Source organism: Tetrao urogallus, assembly GCF_951394365.1.
Source record: "Tetrao urogallus genome assembly, chromosome: 1".
NCBI lineage: Eukaryota > Metazoa > Chordata > Aves > Galliformes > Phasianidae > Tetrao > Tetrao urogallus.
This window is the reverse complement of record NC_136813.1, coordinates 118,069,623-118,086,653: the sequence shown is the minus strand read 5'-3', so window position 1 is coordinate 118,086,653 and position 17,031 is coordinate 118,069,623. Positions and strand designations below refer to the sequence as shown.

The 17,031-nt window shown below is 41.9% G+C and overlaps 1 protein-coding gene across 1 annotated transcript in view; it reads right to left on the bottom strand.

Annotated features, from left to right (window-relative positions):
* Positions 1 to 12,029, bottom strand: part of LOC306958756 (ovostatin-like) — a gene marked incomplete at both ends in the record, with an annotated part of 39,997 nt that extends 27,968 nt beyond the window's left edge. Inside the window, 9 exons of the mRNA XM_079550346.1 lie at positions 464 to 581; positions 834 to 918; positions 1,102 to 1,270; positions 3,929 to 3,949; positions 4,419 to 4,471; positions 5,608 to 5,764; positions 6,370 to 6,553; positions 8,089 to 8,243; positions 11,817 to 12,029. Of these exons, the coding sequence (XP_079406472.1) occupies positions 464 to 581; positions 834 to 918; positions 1,102 to 1,270; positions 3,929 to 3,949; positions 4,419 to 4,471; positions 5,608 to 5,764; positions 6,370 to 6,553; positions 8,089 to 8,243; positions 11,817 to 12,029 (1,155 nt within the window). The remainder of the gene's footprint in view (positions 1 to 463; positions 582 to 833; positions 919 to 1,101; positions 1,271 to 3,928; positions 3,950 to 4,418; positions 4,472 to 5,607; positions 5,765 to 6,369; positions 6,554 to 8,088; positions 8,244 to 11,816) is intronic.
* Positions 12,030 to 17,031: the final 5,002 nt, after the last annotated feature.

The window sequence follows — 17,031 nt, the reverse complement described above, 5'->3', positions numbered from 1 at the left end:
GCTCTCTGATAGGAGCTTAGTTCTTTAAATTACTTTGAATCTGATCTAGATGAGAAATCAAATATCAATTTAACACTGTCCTCAAAGACTCCCAATAGAGGCCAGCTGATTATCCTTGGTAAGTACACACATCCAGTGTTTCAGGAATGATCAGTATTCATAGTTTTATAAGCTCTCCTCTCTCCTACTGACTATTCTGAGATAGAACTCAGATTTCTTATGAAAAATAATTTCTCTTCTCATGCTTTCTTGAGAAGAAGGGGCAAAAACCATTCTTCTAATGAGGTCACTGGTAAAAACTACATTCATGTTCTTTCAGAATTGTCTGTGAAACAGTGAGAAAAATATGCCTCTGGGATTATCTGTCTCATCTTCTCCAGGAAACAAATGTGGTCTCCAAACTTTGCGCTATGTGTTGAGTGGTAAAGTTCACTGGGAAGAAGGGCATAGCCCTGTATCATACCAATCCAGTGACAGCTTCACAGGTTGGTTTCTGGCTTTGCTGACATCGCGGATTATGAAAGTGTTGCTGACACACATTGATTCGGGCAATCCCCTGCACTGGTTGGCCGTAAGTGTACCTAAGTAGAGGATGAGACATAAGAATCCAATAATTACCAACTGTAAAAGGAAACTTAGCATGAAACCAGGAAAGATTGCAAAGCGGTGCAAGTCTGAGTTATCACTATTTTTCATGTCATGGAAGTCATAGCTAAATAAATTGCTCTAGTCTATACACTAATCAGTAGTGGCTCCCTATTTCACAGCATTTCACACTATCCTCTTTCCTGTGTTTCTTGTTTACACATGTTATTCTCAGCTCTTATACTTACAAGGCACAAACATTCACCCTGATTTCTTCATCAAAGAAAGAGATCCTCCTGGGCATGCTAGTTGTCACTTCAAACTTTGGCAGAACTGAGAATACAAGGTGAATATGACTGATCAGCAGTAGTATACCATGGACAGGTGCATAAGAGGAAGACAGTAAAAAAAAATTAAAAAGAATTGGAGATTTCAAAGCACTTAAGCTCTGCACTCACAGCTCGTATCAGACTTAGACAGAGCCAGCCTTTGGGGAAGTTCACAGTGCTTGCTTACCATATTCCTCCACTGTGAAGTATTCATGCTCCTTATCCCCTGACTTCTTCTCCACAGTGATATGATAGGACCCCAGAATTGGTTCCTCGATTAATGGGAATGAAAGCTGGGTAATGCCATGCATAGATGATACATCCAACCACTGGAAGATCTGATTTTGCTCTGGGTCCTGGGGAGTGGGAGAAAGAGAAGTGTCAAAACTTTTCTCACCCTTTTTCTTGGCTTATTTTAAATTTTCTGTCCTGGTATACTGGTTTAATGTTTTACTGAATGAACGTGAGTCTGAGTGGATGGCATGCACGACTTACCATTCGTTTTCCAGATCTCTTTGTGCCTTAAACAGTCCCAAGTCTATGTTTACCTGAAAATTATCTACACTGCCAGATGATCTCAGATCATCCATGAATAGTATCTGATTATGACTCAGGTTGCTTATCTGCAGCTCTTCTAGTACAAGTATTTTTGATTCAGTTCTTCCTTATGTCAAATGCGAACATTATGCTGGCCCCCCTTGAAATGAAATGCAGAACACTGACTTAATGTTTGCCTTGCTTCTAGCAGAAGATGACATTTTCAGAAAGAGACCCCTTTTTGCCTGTATGCAGATGACTCTATTTAATATTCCAATTTGCTGCAGTCCTACCAACATAAGACCATACTAAACACCCATGTTTGAATCCTAACAAAAGAAACAACAACTTTTTGCCATCTCCAACTAACACCTCCAGTTCTGCTGACTCCTCCTGCTCTTTGTCTTTAGATTATGTGCTCTGGATGAGTCTTTGTCGGATAATGACACTCAGAGGAGCTATGTCTAAACATGCCAGCACCTGCATGTACACTTTGCTGTGGCACAATGGGGAAAGTGTTGTGAAAACAAATGGAAGAGATTACGTAAAGACAGGGTTGTAAAGACAGAAGGGTCTGGATTTGAAGCTGCAAATTAAGTATGTAAGCAAATAATAAAGAAATCATAAACCAAGAATTCTGTTTGATTCTGTGGTTTGTCTAATTGTTAAAATTATTTGAGAAGTAACCTGTGCAGCAGGGCATATTTATTTTCTATCCAGGTTAACACAGTGAATGGGACAATGTTTTTTCTACCACTATGCTTTACAACTACATTTTCCATCACAGAATCATACCATAGAATCATAGAATGGCATGGGTTGAAAAGGACCTCAAAGATCATGTAGTTTCAACCCCCTGCCACAGGCAGGGTTGCCAACCATCAGACCAGGCTGCCCAGAGCCACATCCAGCCTGGCCTTGAATGCCTTCAGCTATGGGGCATCCACAACCTCCTTGGGCAACCCATTCCAGTGCTTCACCACCCTCTGAGTCAAAAACTTCCTCCTAATATCTAACCAAATCTCCTCTGTTTTCATTTAAAACCATTCCCCCATGTCCTATCACTATCAACCCATGTAAACTGTCATTCTCTCTCCTGTTTACGAGCTCCTTTCAAGTACTGAAAGGCCACAATGAAGTCTTCTCTTCTCTAAGCTAAACAAACCAAGTTCCTTCAACTCTTCTTCATAGGAGAGGTGCTCTAGCCTTCTGATCATCTCAGTGGTCCTCCTCCTCTGGACTTGTTCCAAGAGCTCTGTGTCTTTCTTGTGCTGGGGGCTCCAGGCCTGGACACAGTACTGCAGATGGAGCCTCACAAGAGCTGAGTAGAGGAGGACAATCACCTCCCTCTCCCTGCTGGCCATTCCTCTTTTAATGCAGTCCAGGATATAGTTGGCCTTCCCAGCTGCAATTGCACACTGCTGGCTCATGTCCAGCTTCTTGTTCACCAGGACCCACAAGTCCTTCTACACAGGGCTGCTCACAAGATGCTAAGTCATGCTGGAATATATCAGTGTTAAGTTCCAGAAACTCTGGAATAAAATGTTCACTGTCAAAATTGTAACAAATCAGTTGTAACAGTAACAGTAATGTCTGAGTCAGACATTAGACTGTACTGTAATGCTTGAAACTCTACAGTGCTAGTAAGAATAAATGATTTGTATTTTCTTTACAATTCTGTTAAACACCCTTGCAAAGGATTAGTTATGAATGAATTTCACGTAGTGACAGGCATCTGAAAGCACAGTTCTTGCATACTAGAGATGGTATCATCTAGGAACACTTTTCTGTGAGTCTTCTGCTACACTCAATGTCTGATACATTTCCTAAACGAAGATGGGAATCACAGAGTCACAGAATCGTAAGAGTTGGGAGGGACCTTTGGAGATCATCTTGTCCAACCCCCCTGCAGGTTCCCTACAGTAGGTTACAGAGGAAAGCATCCAGATGGGTTTTGAATATTTGCGCAGAAAGAAAATCCACAGCTTCCCTGGGCAGCTTGTTCCAGTACTCTGTCATTCTCAAAGTAAATAAGGTATTTCTCACTTTCATATGGAATTTCCTATATTTCAGTTGGTGGCTGTTACCCCTTTCCTTTCACTGGATATCACCAAAAAGAGGCCGGACCCATCCTCTCAACACTTGCCCTTTAGATATGAGTGTTGATAACATCCCCTCTCGATCGCCTCCAGGCTGAACAATCTCAGGTCTCTTAGCCTTTCCTCATAAGGGAGAGATTCTAGGCCCCTAATAATCTTTGTAGTTCTCCTGAACTCTCTCCAGTAGTTTCTGTCTTTCTTGAACTGAAGAGCCCAGAACTGGACACATCAATTTCCCTTGTTCTGGATGCCTAATATTGACAGTAGAATCAGTGAGGAACATGCACTTCAAAAGGCAAATGAGAAAATCATGTTTTGGAAATGACAGCATTGGCATTTCCAAAGAAACTGTCACTTTAATGACAGTGCATCTCTTACCTTAATGATGATTCGGGGATACTGGAGGAGAAAAAAAAAAGAGAGAGAGAGAGAAAAAAGAAAAAGTTATCAAAGCATAAAGAAATCAACTGTGGACTTTGAAAAATATCGGTTGAATCCCTCTGAATACTGAAAACTGGCTTAAGGAAACAATTTGAAATTCATGTCTGTAATTTAAGAGATAATTTTAGGATACAACCTGTTAATGAATCTATCTTTTACATAAAGACATCCAATCTCTTTCTACATCTCAGGGGCATTTGAAGAGAAATGACCACAAAATCTGAGCACTGAGAGATTTCCAGGAGTGCTTTCAGAAACCTTGCCTTCTATAAAGGCAGGAAAGGGATAGAGTACGAAATTACAGCAGTTCTCTAAGAACACTGGGAACAATTCCAGCTCCCTTTTACTCAACATACAAGTGAGGGAGTCTCTATGAAGAGTATTCCAAAGTCATGCTCAAAAAATCTTGACTATCACTCTTACTTACTGTCTCCTGAACAGGTCTGAACTGGCTATCCAAAGTGACCACACGAAACATCACTGGAAAAGATGTAGGACAAAAGAGAATCATTTACTTTTGTAGTGGTAAGTTCATCCCAGCGTATGACTGAAACAAAATTTGTGCAGGCTTTTAGGAAGAACTAATGAGTCCTCAGAGAACTGGAGTGTTAGAAAGAACTTGATTATTTTAGATAGTAAGAAAGGGAAGGGAAGGGAAGGGAAGGGAAGGGAAGGGAAGGGAAGGGAAGGGAAGGGAAGGGAAGGGAAGGGAAGGGAAGGGAAGGGAAGGGAAGGGAAGGGAAGGGAAGGGAAGGGAAGGGAAGGGAAGGGAAGGGAAGGGAAGGGAAGGGAAGGGAAGGGAAGGGAAGGGAAGGGAAGGGAAGGGAAGGGAAGGGAAGGGAAGGGAAGGGAAGGGAAGGGAAGGGAAGGGAAGGGAAGGGAAGGGAAGGGAAGGGAAGGGAAGGGAAGGGAAGGGAAGGGAAGGGAAGGGAAGGGAAGGGAAGGGAAGGGAAGGGAAGAAAACAAGTTTATTATCTGAATTGTCTTTAATACTGACCAACATTTTTAAGGACTCAGTACTTTGGAGCATTTCCTCAGAAACTATCTTTACAAACCAATTCAATGAAAAAATGAAAGACGGGGAAGAAAGTGTCTTTATCTCACTGTAAACCTTGTGAAGCACTGAAACGTGATTATACTAAAGATATAACTAACCAAACCACAGATAGTTATTATTTAAGTATGGTAATGAAATCAGCTTTATGAATTAGATTAGCAGTGAAGTGTAGAGAGCTGTTGACAGGAAACTATATGCTGTATCTATTTTTATTAATTCCAAGCTTAACCTATTTTCTGTATTTTTAAGGATATTCTTTACATGACTGACCTCAGTAAACCCAACAGAACTCAAGATTCTGTAAACGAAATTAACTTAGAAAAGACAAATGAACTCTACTCATTTCTGGCAGTTTGATGAATTGATTCTATTTTTCATAGACTTTTGATAAGGTCATTGTCAGACAACATACACTATCTAATGACAATTATGCACAATATGCTAAACACTGCTATTGCAGTCTGCAGAATTTTCCTCCACAAGAGAAGTGTTTGTTATTCTTGACCCACTCTTGCACTCAGTTTCCTAGTTCACTAGCTGACTCCAGCTCCCCAGCAACCTTTTTGCCCTGGTTTGTAGATGGGCTTGTCTGTCTGGATGAAGAGAGTGTTATGCACATTCTCAATCGCCACTGATCTTCTCTCAGTTATGTTGACTGTGTTGCCTTTGGCAGAGAAGGATATGAATGCCAGGGGATCAGAAGTAGCAGGAGGAACCTGGAGAGAAACAAAACCCCAGAAGAAAAGTGGTAAATGAGGCATGCTGAGGTACCCTGATGGTCCAGGTTCTTTAGTTGACTGTCAAATGAATCATTAACAGCTTCTGCAAAGTCATGGGAAAACTCACATTTGCCAGTGACAGAGCATTTGGGAATCTATGCTCTGGAAATCCTTTAATCTGTCATCAGGCAAGATTTTAAACTATGTTCTGTCCTAAGCATTTCATCATCTCCTGTAGCTACCTGCCTACAGGGAAGATTCCCAGCCCTATTCTAGAAGACTTAATCTTGGCTATTTTTTTGTCATACCTGTTCTGATTTTGCAGAGTCACAGAAAAGGCATGCACCTGGGACAGCAATCGAAAGAATTTTTCTATTTGTGAATGAAGATGGAAAGCCATTTTCCAGCACCCTCATATAGACCACATGGCTTTCTTTTTCCTCTCTCTATTGGCAGCTTTTTCATTAAGTTATCTTTTTTATGTCATATTCCAGGACTGCTCTTTACATTCTTTCCATCATTGACAAAGACAGTAGCAACTCAGAAATATTTCCAGCCTCTACATCCTCTGCAGTGTTCTCAAAAAAAAAAAAAGAAAATACCTTGAAGTCGCAGCACGTGAAATAATCATTTTTTGTCACAAAATCCTCGAAGAGAGTTGCCTGTATATTGCTGTATTCCAGAACAACACTCAGAGACAGAGGCTCACGGAGACTCTGAAACTGCACACAAGCAGTTTGTGGAGAGTTGCTCCGCACTACAGTTGGCACCAGCAGCACGTATTGACTGCAAGAAGATGAGAACAGATCAGTCACGGAGGAAGGTGAGGGCAGACAAGAGAGGAAAATATCATAGAAATATTATACATGTGAAAGAAGATGTGGGACTTAGGCCAAGACTCGCTCAAACCACTGGGAGGATTTCCATTTATTTCAATTAATTTTGGATAATATTCCAAGTACAAATGATGACACACTTCTGTTCCTCATTGCTCTTTGTAAGCTGAAGGACTGGCATCATTTTATGCAGTCTCTTATCCAGCATGATATTGCATCTTTTCATTCCAGGTATCTAGACATTTCCAGTTAAAATTATGTCTAATCACTTAAAAGGCATAAATGTACTTATCTTCTGACAACTTGTGTGTATACTTAACCCTCTGGAACCTCCCATAAAAAAGAGTGACAATTTTTTTAAAATCATTGGCAAAAATGCTAGTTAATTGTTGCAGTAATTTTTTAAGTTCTTTTTCTCTGGATAACTCTCCCTCCAGATAAGAACGAAAATATCATAAGGCAGTCAGCATAATGCAGAATACAGGATATTCCAGGAAATTTTCCATATTCAATCTAACCTGCACGCTCTATTGCTTTTCTGTTTTTCTCTTTGCTTTTTTCTTCCACTAGATATTTTTAGATATGATGCCCTCTATAATTAGTGCAGCCTTTGTTCTCCAAACTCTTCCTCTGAAAAAAACATTTCTAGATATTTGACTATATTTGACAAGTTTCTGTTGCTGGCTTACTGTTCTCTGATGTCCAAACTAGTCTTTCCAAATAATGTATGACAGAATTGATGAGTTTGGTGTGCATGAATCACACAAAATTTTCTGGCTCATATGATCCCTTCCCTTTTTCCCTTCCTAGCTTTGCTTATTAATATTATACTTACTGTTATTTTCACTTGCCTAAGTTAGACTGTATGATATGCAAACACCAAAAGTAAGTTTAATGAAACCAAGAGTGTATCTGAGAAAGCAGAAGCATCTGACTTTCACAGTGTTTCCTTTCAGCACTTTTGAGAAGGGGACTTAAGCTTTCAAGTTGGTGTATTTTTGAAAACTGCGACTGAAATTTTCAGTTTTCATAAAGCCATCCACACTGACAGTGCTTTATAAGCATCCACAGCACAGCAGGTGTAACAATAACATTAAGAATAACAGTAACAGATTTACAGTTCAGCATTGCTCCCTGCTACCAGCCATTATTTGTCTCGAGGACCTCCTCATATGCCATGCTCTCTATGTACTTCCAGTGCATTCCAAACCTGATCATCGCTTGCTAACCTAGCCTTGAATCTCCTCCCAGTCTTACCCATGCACTTCAGATTTAATCTACTCCAGTTCCAGGTTTCTGTCACTCAGATTTTGCAGAAGCTTTGTAATGAAGATCATCATTTCAAATCACGCTTCAGTATTAGATATTTTCATTTCAAACGCATTTCAAAATCAGCACATTACAGAGCAATGTCCCAGAATAAATTATCTGAAGTAAAACAAACTTATCTATTATGTCATAAAAACACAAGGTATATTCTCTTACAGTTCAGAAGACACTGCGACAATCCAGCTCAAGGTGACAACACTCAGAAGAATCCTTGACCACATCTCTGTCCTTGAAGAAGAGAGTTTTATATCAAATGGACAGACTTTCCTCTGGCTTTTAAACTGTCCTGAAATGACGCTCCTCCTCCACAGCTTCCGTCACGTTCTAACAAAAGATAATACATAAAATTTGCATAGGTTCATCTTCCTCTCTCCCGCCTATTCTCACATTCTCAAACAGCTTAGGTGAACTCTCATATTTCAGATAGATTTCAGAGCTAGTCAAACCGGTTCCTGTCCATTTGTTTTACTGATGCTTACCTCTCTGATTATCATGTCATTGTCTGAAGTTTGCTTAATGCTTCAGCATGTTAATTCTTAATATTGCTAAAGTATTTCCTTGTATTGTGAAGATCTTACCTAGAAATATCTCACCGAACAGGAGTAACCGTAACAGTGCGATTGTATGCCTGCACTGGGATCTGGGTAGTAATAATACAGAATTAGACTGTATCTGCATTCAGTATGGTCCAGAAGAAAACTCCTAAACCTAATCTGGTTTTGTTACTGAACACAGTATCATTCAGCAAGGAATGGTGTTTGCTAGTTGTCTACCATTTTGTGGTAGGACAAGTATACCTGTAGAAAAAGGACTCTTACAAATTTACTTTGTTTGTTCGCTCATGTGTTTGTCAGTCACCTTTTCCCTCCAGCTTTGCAGTTTCTATTAAATAACTTTTAAGTCTTTTGGTGAAGTTTAAGTAAATATGACTGAGAAAGAATAATGAAGTTATGAAATCATTAATTAATTTAAACTGAAAAGAACCTGTTGACATTGTTTGGTTCAATATTTCATTTAAAGTATGGCTGTCTTCAAAGCAGGTCCAATCAGGTTTTGAATATCTCAAGGATGAAGAGTCCACATAAGCTCTGGACATCTGCTTCCACGCTTCACCATCCATCGTCTGAAAAATTTTTCTTGCCTTAAATCAGAATTTATTTTACTATATCTAATGTCCATTGCTTCTTGTCCTTTCAGTGCGCACCCTGGAGAAGAATCTGTCTTTTCTATAAACCAACTTTACATGGTGGAAGACTGCAACTATACTTCCTCTTAGCCTTTTTTAATTTAGGCTGAGTTAAACCAAACTGTCTCAGATGTTGTCTTTGTTCCAGCCACCAAGCTATTCTGTTGACCTTCCTCTGCCTATCTGCCGTTGCTTTTCTTGTACCAGGGAGCAAATCCTGGACATAGGACTTCATCTCTGATTTCACAATTGCTGAGTAAACGAGAAGTGCCAATTTCCATCCTGTGATAACTACATTCTTGCTAATATAGCCTGGACATAGAAAACTAAATTATCTATAGTAGTAGTAGACTGCATTTATACTTCTCTTTAAAAAAGAAAGAAAACAAAACAAAAAAGCAAAGTGGCTGATCAACATGTGAGTAACTGCAGCCTATGGGAAGCAAGAGTTTCCCTTCCTCTTCCTCAACCAAACAGGTGATGAAAAGGAAGGGAAAGCTGAGTATACTGTTAAAGCAATTAGGGACAAAGAAAAGATAAAGGGGTGCTGAAAAAAAGACAGTCAATGTAGAGTGGGCCTACAATTATCTCAGTAGTAAGGAATACAGAGAAGGAAATGAAAATTGTTATAGTAATGTTGTAAAAATGGCTGTAGGACTGTTGAAGACAGACTATCATGTTTACTTCTCATTATATAAAACATTTATGCTAATGATTTGGTCATACGTGTTATTTCTGTCAGCATAAGTAATACTTCAAACTACTCCTGTCTAACTTCTTACCTACACAACTTTCCCAGAAGACTTATGATTACCAAGCGAGGACACGAGCAAAAATGCCTAAGTTATTGCTGGAGCTACTGTTTATTGCTACTGTGCTGCTAGTAAAAAATATTGCACAAATCTTCCCAGAATGGCTTGTCACTAATGTGATAAGGCTGCATGGCAAATGTGCACACAAGGCAAACATGCTGTGAGGAAAGAAGCTGCATTGGCTGCAATTAGGACAGAATACAGCTAGGAGCACTTTGCCTAAGTTTGTGTTTACAGCTTTGAAATGCCTCACACTCCCTGTATTATTTCAAATAGGCCATAGCCACTAAGCAGTAGGCACAAAGGACTGAAGGAAAGAGAAGGAAGTGGAAATCAGTTCTGGGACTTTGGTACAAATTGTTCCAGAAGCTCACCTTCAGCGAGCCTTTAGCACGTTTTCGTTTAAAACCATTCCCCCATGTCCTATCACTATCAACCCATGTAAACTGTCATTCTCTCTCCTGTTTATGAGCTCCTTTCAAGTACTGAAAGGCCACAATGAGGTCTCCCTGGAGCCTTCTCTTCTCTAAGCTAAACGAGCCCATTTCCCTTAACTTTTCTTCATAGGAGAGGTGCTCCAGCCTTCTGATCGTCTCAGTTCTCCTCCTCTGGACTCGTTCCAAGAGCTCTGTGTCTTTCTTGTGCTGGGGGCTCCAGGCCTGGACACAGTACTGCAGATGGAGCCTCACAAGAGCTGAGTAGAGGAGGACAATCACCTCCCTCTCCCTGCTGGCCACCCCTTTTTTAATGCAGTCCAGGATATAGTTGGCCTTCCCAGCTGCAATTGCACACTGCTGGCTCATGTCCAGCTTCTTGTCTACCAGGACTCCAAGTCCTTCTCCACAGGGCTGCTCTCAAGGGGTTCTTCACCCAGCCTGTATAAACACCTGGGATTACCCTAGCCCAAGTGCAACAACTTGCACTTTGACCTTGTTGAATCTCATTAGGTTCAAATGGGCCTGTCCTGGTCCCTGTGGATGCCTTCCCCGGATGGGGAAGGGGGTTGGATGGGGGTTGGACTCGATGGTCTCTGGAGGTCCCTTCCAACCCCTACAACTCTGTGATTCTGTGTGATTCTTCCCTTCCCCCTACTGTATCAACTGCACCTCTCAGCTTGGTGTCATCTTTAAACTTGCTAAGGGTGCACTCAATTCCATCATCTATGTCATTAATAATGATGTTGAGGAGCACTGGTCCCAAGACCAACCCTTGGGGAATACCACTTGTGACCAACCTCCGTCTAGACATAGAACCATTGATCACAACCCTGTGACTGGAAGCAGCCAACCAATTTTTAATCCACCTAAGTACATCCTTCTAATCCATACCTCTCCAATTTACAGAGAAGGATGTGGTGAGGGACCATGTCAAAGGCTTTGCAGAAGTCCAGTAGATGACATCCATCACCCTTCCCCTGTCCACCGATGCTGTCACTCCATCATAGAAGGCCAACAGATTGGCCAGACATGATTTTCCCTTGGCAAAACCATACTGGTTGTCTCAGATCACCTCTTTGTCTCATATGTGCCTTAATGTAACTTCTAGGAGGATCTGCTCCATGATCTTCCCAAGCACAGACATCAGGCTCACCAACCTGTAGTTCCCTGGGTTATCCTTTCCCCCTTTCTTAAAAATGGGAGTAATGTTTCCCTTTTTCTGATCACCTAGAACCTAGAAAACTGGGCAATTTGAACAGGATTAATTCCTTTGTGAGAAGTTACTTTCTTGTCTCATTTATGTAAAACAGTTCTGCTGCAGAGAAAAATCACGAGTAAAAGGAATTAAACAATAATATCAAAAAGTCTCAGCAAAAGCTCCCTGTTCATCCAGGCCAGTCTTCCCTGCCAGCTCATCTTATGATACAGGGGTGCAGCCTGCTCCTGCACCTTGGAGATTTCCTTCTTGAAGAACGTCCAGCCTTTCCGGACCCCTTTGACTGTCAGGACTGACTTCCAAGGAATTCTCCCAACCAATGTCCTAAACAGTTCAAAGTCCACCCTCCAGGATTCCAAGGTAGCAGTTTTGCTGACCCCACTCCTGTGAATAGAGAACTCTATCATTTTGTAGCCACTATGCTCAAGGCAGCTTCTGAGCACCATGTCTCCTAGTCCTTTTCTATAAACAGCAGGTCTAGCACATTGCTTCCCATGCTACGCTCTCTTACCAGCTGTTTCAAAAAGTTGTCTTCCACACACTACAGAAACCTCCTAGATTTCTTCCTTTCTGCTGTATGCTACCTCCAGTACATGTCAGGCATGTTGAAGTCCTCCGTGAGAACAAGGGCTAGCAAATGAGTGATTTCTGCCAGCTGCTCAAAGAATGCTTCATCTGTCTTTTCATCCTTGTGAGGTGGTCTATGACAGACTTCTGCCAGGATGTCAGCTTTGTTGGCCTTCCCTCTGATTCTACCCATAGGACTTGACCTTATCAATTCCCAGCAATGAGATCTGCAACATGAAAGCATTCCCTAACAAAGAGAACCCCCTCCCTCCGTACCCTCCCCCCCCCTTCTTTGCCTATCCCTTCTAAAGAGCTTAGAGTCCTTCACTGCAGCGCTCCAGTCACGAGGATGCTCCCACCATTTTTTGGTGATGTTGACTAAGACATAGTTTTCCTGCAGCACAATGGCTTCTAGCTCCTCCTGTTTGTTGGCCACGCTGCATGCATTGGTGTAGATGCACTTCAGCTGGGCTACTAGTCTCAGCCCCAGGATCTGGGGTGGTTTGGGGAGGAGAGAGCATAGGAAAGTACAGGAGTTTGGAATTAAGAAGTCCTGTCCTATGTACTATGCAAATCTCTGACTGGCCAGTATAATTGTCTGGCCTTTCTCTGTGCCTGACCAGCACAGTCATTCTACACTTACTATTAAATTCAATTTCTAACTCTTTTCCATCTTCTTCCATTTTAGGTGTGTGCAAGGGAGTCTGAGTGACAGCGACTGCAGTGGCACCATGGGTCAGACAACCCTGTGTATGTGTCTGTGTGTGCGTGCAAGAGTGCGTGTGTGCCTCAGGATGTAATCAGAGCCTGCTACTGGAGGGACAAGGAGGAGTTCTAGTCAGCTGTGTGCATGTGTGTGTGTGTGTTTGTGTGAAGGTCCGTGCCAGCATCAGATGAGGGGCTTAGCCTTGGAGATTCATATATCTACCTACCAAGAAAGTAAGAGACTAGGGGCAACTGCTGGACAGACTGTCTGAGTCAAGCTGCTGGAGGTGCCCCCTGAGTACACAGATGCATATGTGTTTTCTGCTAGCAAACTTTCAACCTACTCAGACAAAGACAGAAGTGGGTGGGAGGTTGTTGTTGCTGTTTGTGTTCATGAGAGCATTCTGTGTGTCTGTGTAGATCTGTGTAGCAGCCATCTATGCATTTGCATATGTGCAATTGTGGTGCATGAGTCTGTTTGCATTCGTACTGGAAATAACAAACTTCACTTCTGGTTGTACCCAGGAACAAGATGCTGCAATAATTTCACTTCTGCTGGGATGTCAGACTCTGACCTCTTTAAGAAATATTTTGCACAATGTATCCAGTATAAGGTATATTTAGATTCAAACACAAGCAGAAGGATCTGTATACAGATTAGGGATGATATTTCAGAAAAGAAGATATCAAAGACATGAATTACCTGTCTCAGGAAATTGTAAGTGTATGGCAGTTGTATGAGATTCAGTGAAGACCGGAAAATTAACCCAAAATAGCAGGAAAAATAGAAATTGATCCAAGTTACATAGCTCTGTGCTTCTGTGACTACTGAGGCAAAAGGTGAGAGTTCACTTTTTGGTTTTACCTGCAAAATACAGATACATTGACCACCGCACAAAGTATGTTCCAGAGTGTGGTTTCTGTATAATACAATACCTTGAAAGAAAAAGTATTGCAAGATTGTGACCAAATTAAAAAAAAAAAAAAAAAGAAAGCATGCTACATGATTTGCAATCCACTTCCATGTAAACTCATGCCTTACTAAGAAGAAAGGAAAACAGAAGCACCAGCATTTCAGTCTCTGTACTCCCAAGGATAAATCTAAAGAATTTATTAATACTCGTAGGCTGCTGAAGGCAGCTGCTTAGGGGCATTGACAACTGAAGGAAAATCTGAAGAATCTTATAAAAGACAGTATCACCTTCCGGTATTCTTGGAGTCTATGGCTGCCGTGGAAAAAAAGTACTGAATTCAGAGACCCTATGACAAGAGTCAGACAGTAAAAGCACATTCTACAACTGAAGGAATAAGTCCTTACCACCCCAACGACACTGGGCACTGTGTGATTTCCCAAGCTACCATGAATGCCATCTTCAGCATAACCATTATAATCCTGGATTGCACTTTTGTGGGGTTATCCATCTGGCTTTTGTTCTTTCAGGCTGCATAGGAGGAAACAAAAATTGCAGTCCTCAAGGGAACATGAGAATTAGTCCTGCTGCATAACTCAGGACTGTCCTGGACAGAGAGGAATGAGGTCCTCCTACCACAGTCTAAGGCAGAGCTAGTACAGAGATGGTGCTGCAACAGTAGGATATTCCCCTCAAGCTTTTGGATAGCAGTGCCAAACCATCCCTATAGAATGTGCAGGGATAGCCTAATTTCAGAAAATGATTACAGTTTTCACAATCTGGTGATGACTACTCAGTAATGAAGAAGCTATAATGCACAGCTCTCTGGATGACATCCTGCAACTGCCAGGAACTGGGAGTGGCAGGCCACAGGCGTGTCATGAGATGCGTGGACAAGTAAAGAGGAAGCAAAGGGAAACTAAATGGAAAGCTGTCACAGAATATATGCTCCAGCAACAAACGCTGTGTCAAAAACAAATACTGGCAAATGCTGAAGACAAATGCTTAAGAGGAGGTAGACAAGAAAATATACTGACAAAAGGGAGGAGATGAATAGGCAGAAAGTTGGTGGATGTGACTGTGGGCATACCTGCTGTCAGCAGGCTGGAGCTGGGCAGTTGACAACCTATGTCTCAGGGACTCCAGGAGCTGCTTGAAGACTTGCTCAGCAAGGCCATGACACCAGAAACCTCCCTGCATTGCGTTGATGTAGAAGCAGTGGGCAAAGCTTTTCAACCAGAAGAAGGGAGAAGCTCATGCTTTGCCGTAGCAGCAGTGCATGGAGTCAAAGTCTCTGTAACTCATCTGCTGCTGAAGGGAGCTGTTGATTGAACTGTTGATTGAACCCCTGGCCTTGCAGCACTGTCCTTCCCTAACTGGTCCTTGGTTGCTGAGGAGAGCTGAGAGGGCAAATCCCAGTGGAACAGCCCAATAAGTTCCTCTCCAGGCCAGGCCCCCTGGTGACCCTGGGCTGGGCTGCCAAGACTGCTATGGAGGGAAAGCCACCAGCCCTGGGCTGGCAGTGAGGAATATGGTTGGGATGGGGTGAGGGAAACACTGTCTGAGGGTGGTGTGCACTCTGCATGTCCTGGCCCTTGGCACAACCGATGGCATGGGGCCTTCTGGAGCTGGCTTGTTCCTGAGCTGCACCCTTACCAAAGCCCAACGCTTGGTCAGAAGTAGCAGGCAGCTCTTGTGGTAGAGATCCAGCACCCTGGGACTTGCAAGATGACTGGAGAGAGACAAGGAGATTTGCAGCATGGGCTAGTTTCCATCTTGGCAGCTCTCTGCAGTCTTTAAAACTTTTCTTTGACTTCTTTGTTTACGACAGCCTGATTCTGATATGCCACCTTTTGTCTGATTCAAAGTACATTTTGAGTAATGTCTCCTTCATTGATATGTTTAATATGCAGCAAAAAGATGCTGTAAATATGACTTCCAAGGGATTTAATGATACTGAGTTGTGATTGAGAGTTCAATCTCCTCACCCTGCTAAAGAGCAAGAACGTATCAGTCAGTTGAGCTCTGATCTTTAGACTCCAACTGTGAGAGTGTGTGTCCAAGTCACTGTATCTGTTTTCAACAAATAGCACTAGTTGACAATTAGCTGACATGTGGCATTGATTGAAATTGCAGTCTCAATGAGCTAGAGAAGAAGTGCAAGAGGATCAAGGTAATTCCAACATGCTCAGCACTACAATATGGGTGGAAAGGGGCACACTTCTCAAACTCCTGGATCATCTATCCAAAGCTGGGTTTTCAATTCTCTCCTGTTTTAAATTTTTATTAAAATAGCCAGTTATCTAAAAATGACAGTGTTTTATAAATAAACGAAAGAAATGCTGTCTATAATCTGCTGAAAGTAAAGCTGTTTTGTATGTTGCAGTCTCCAGGGCCTGCCTTTGCCTTTCGTTTTTCCTACGTTTGGCATACATGCTTCGAAACGATATTCCTGTGACAAAACTGCTCACCTGAGTTTTCTTTGTCATGATTGTAAAGTATCATCATCCAGCAAAGGGAGGTTGTTCCACTGTTCTGCTGCTTGATCTTTGGGAGGGTTCTGACTGACACCTGACTTACACTTACTTGGTTACTGAATTACACACAGTTTGGTGCTGCTCAGACAGTGACCATGTCTTTTTTCCTTATGCTGTCTCTTTGTACAACAGAGAAGTATTTGCCCTAGGTTGAACTGAGCGAAAGAAGAATATTCTTGCAGTGATGTTATTTGCTAAGTTTCACAATGATTTGATAGCACCTGCAGAAATGACGCCAGCAGTAGATAGGGGTTATGTTTGTCCTCAGGTGACGAGTGGTCATGTTGGAAGCTTCCCTAATTATGGGAAGGTTTTTCTCTCCCATGAAGATAGATTTCTGTTATCCTGATCTCAAAGTGGACAAGAAAGGCTTTGTTCTACCTTACCCAAGAGGGGCAAATATTAGGTGAGACAGACCTGTTTTTCCACATGAGCACTGAACAAAACAAATACCACATCCTTTTGCTCTGTTCCAGCCATCAACGAGCTGCTTCTGTACTCCCGACAAGGCAGGTTTCAAAGACACTGCTACCTACAAATACTCCTAATAGAGTGGAACTGGGATTTTACTGTTGGGGGACATTAAAATAGTCTTTGGTTTCAAATAATCCTGAAAAGGAACTGCAGCGTGAGCATACCACACTCAAATATATGATACATTCTGAGCTGGTAGCTTTTGATTGTAGAGATCTCGCCTCCTCTATGAGTGATGGAAATGAACCACAACA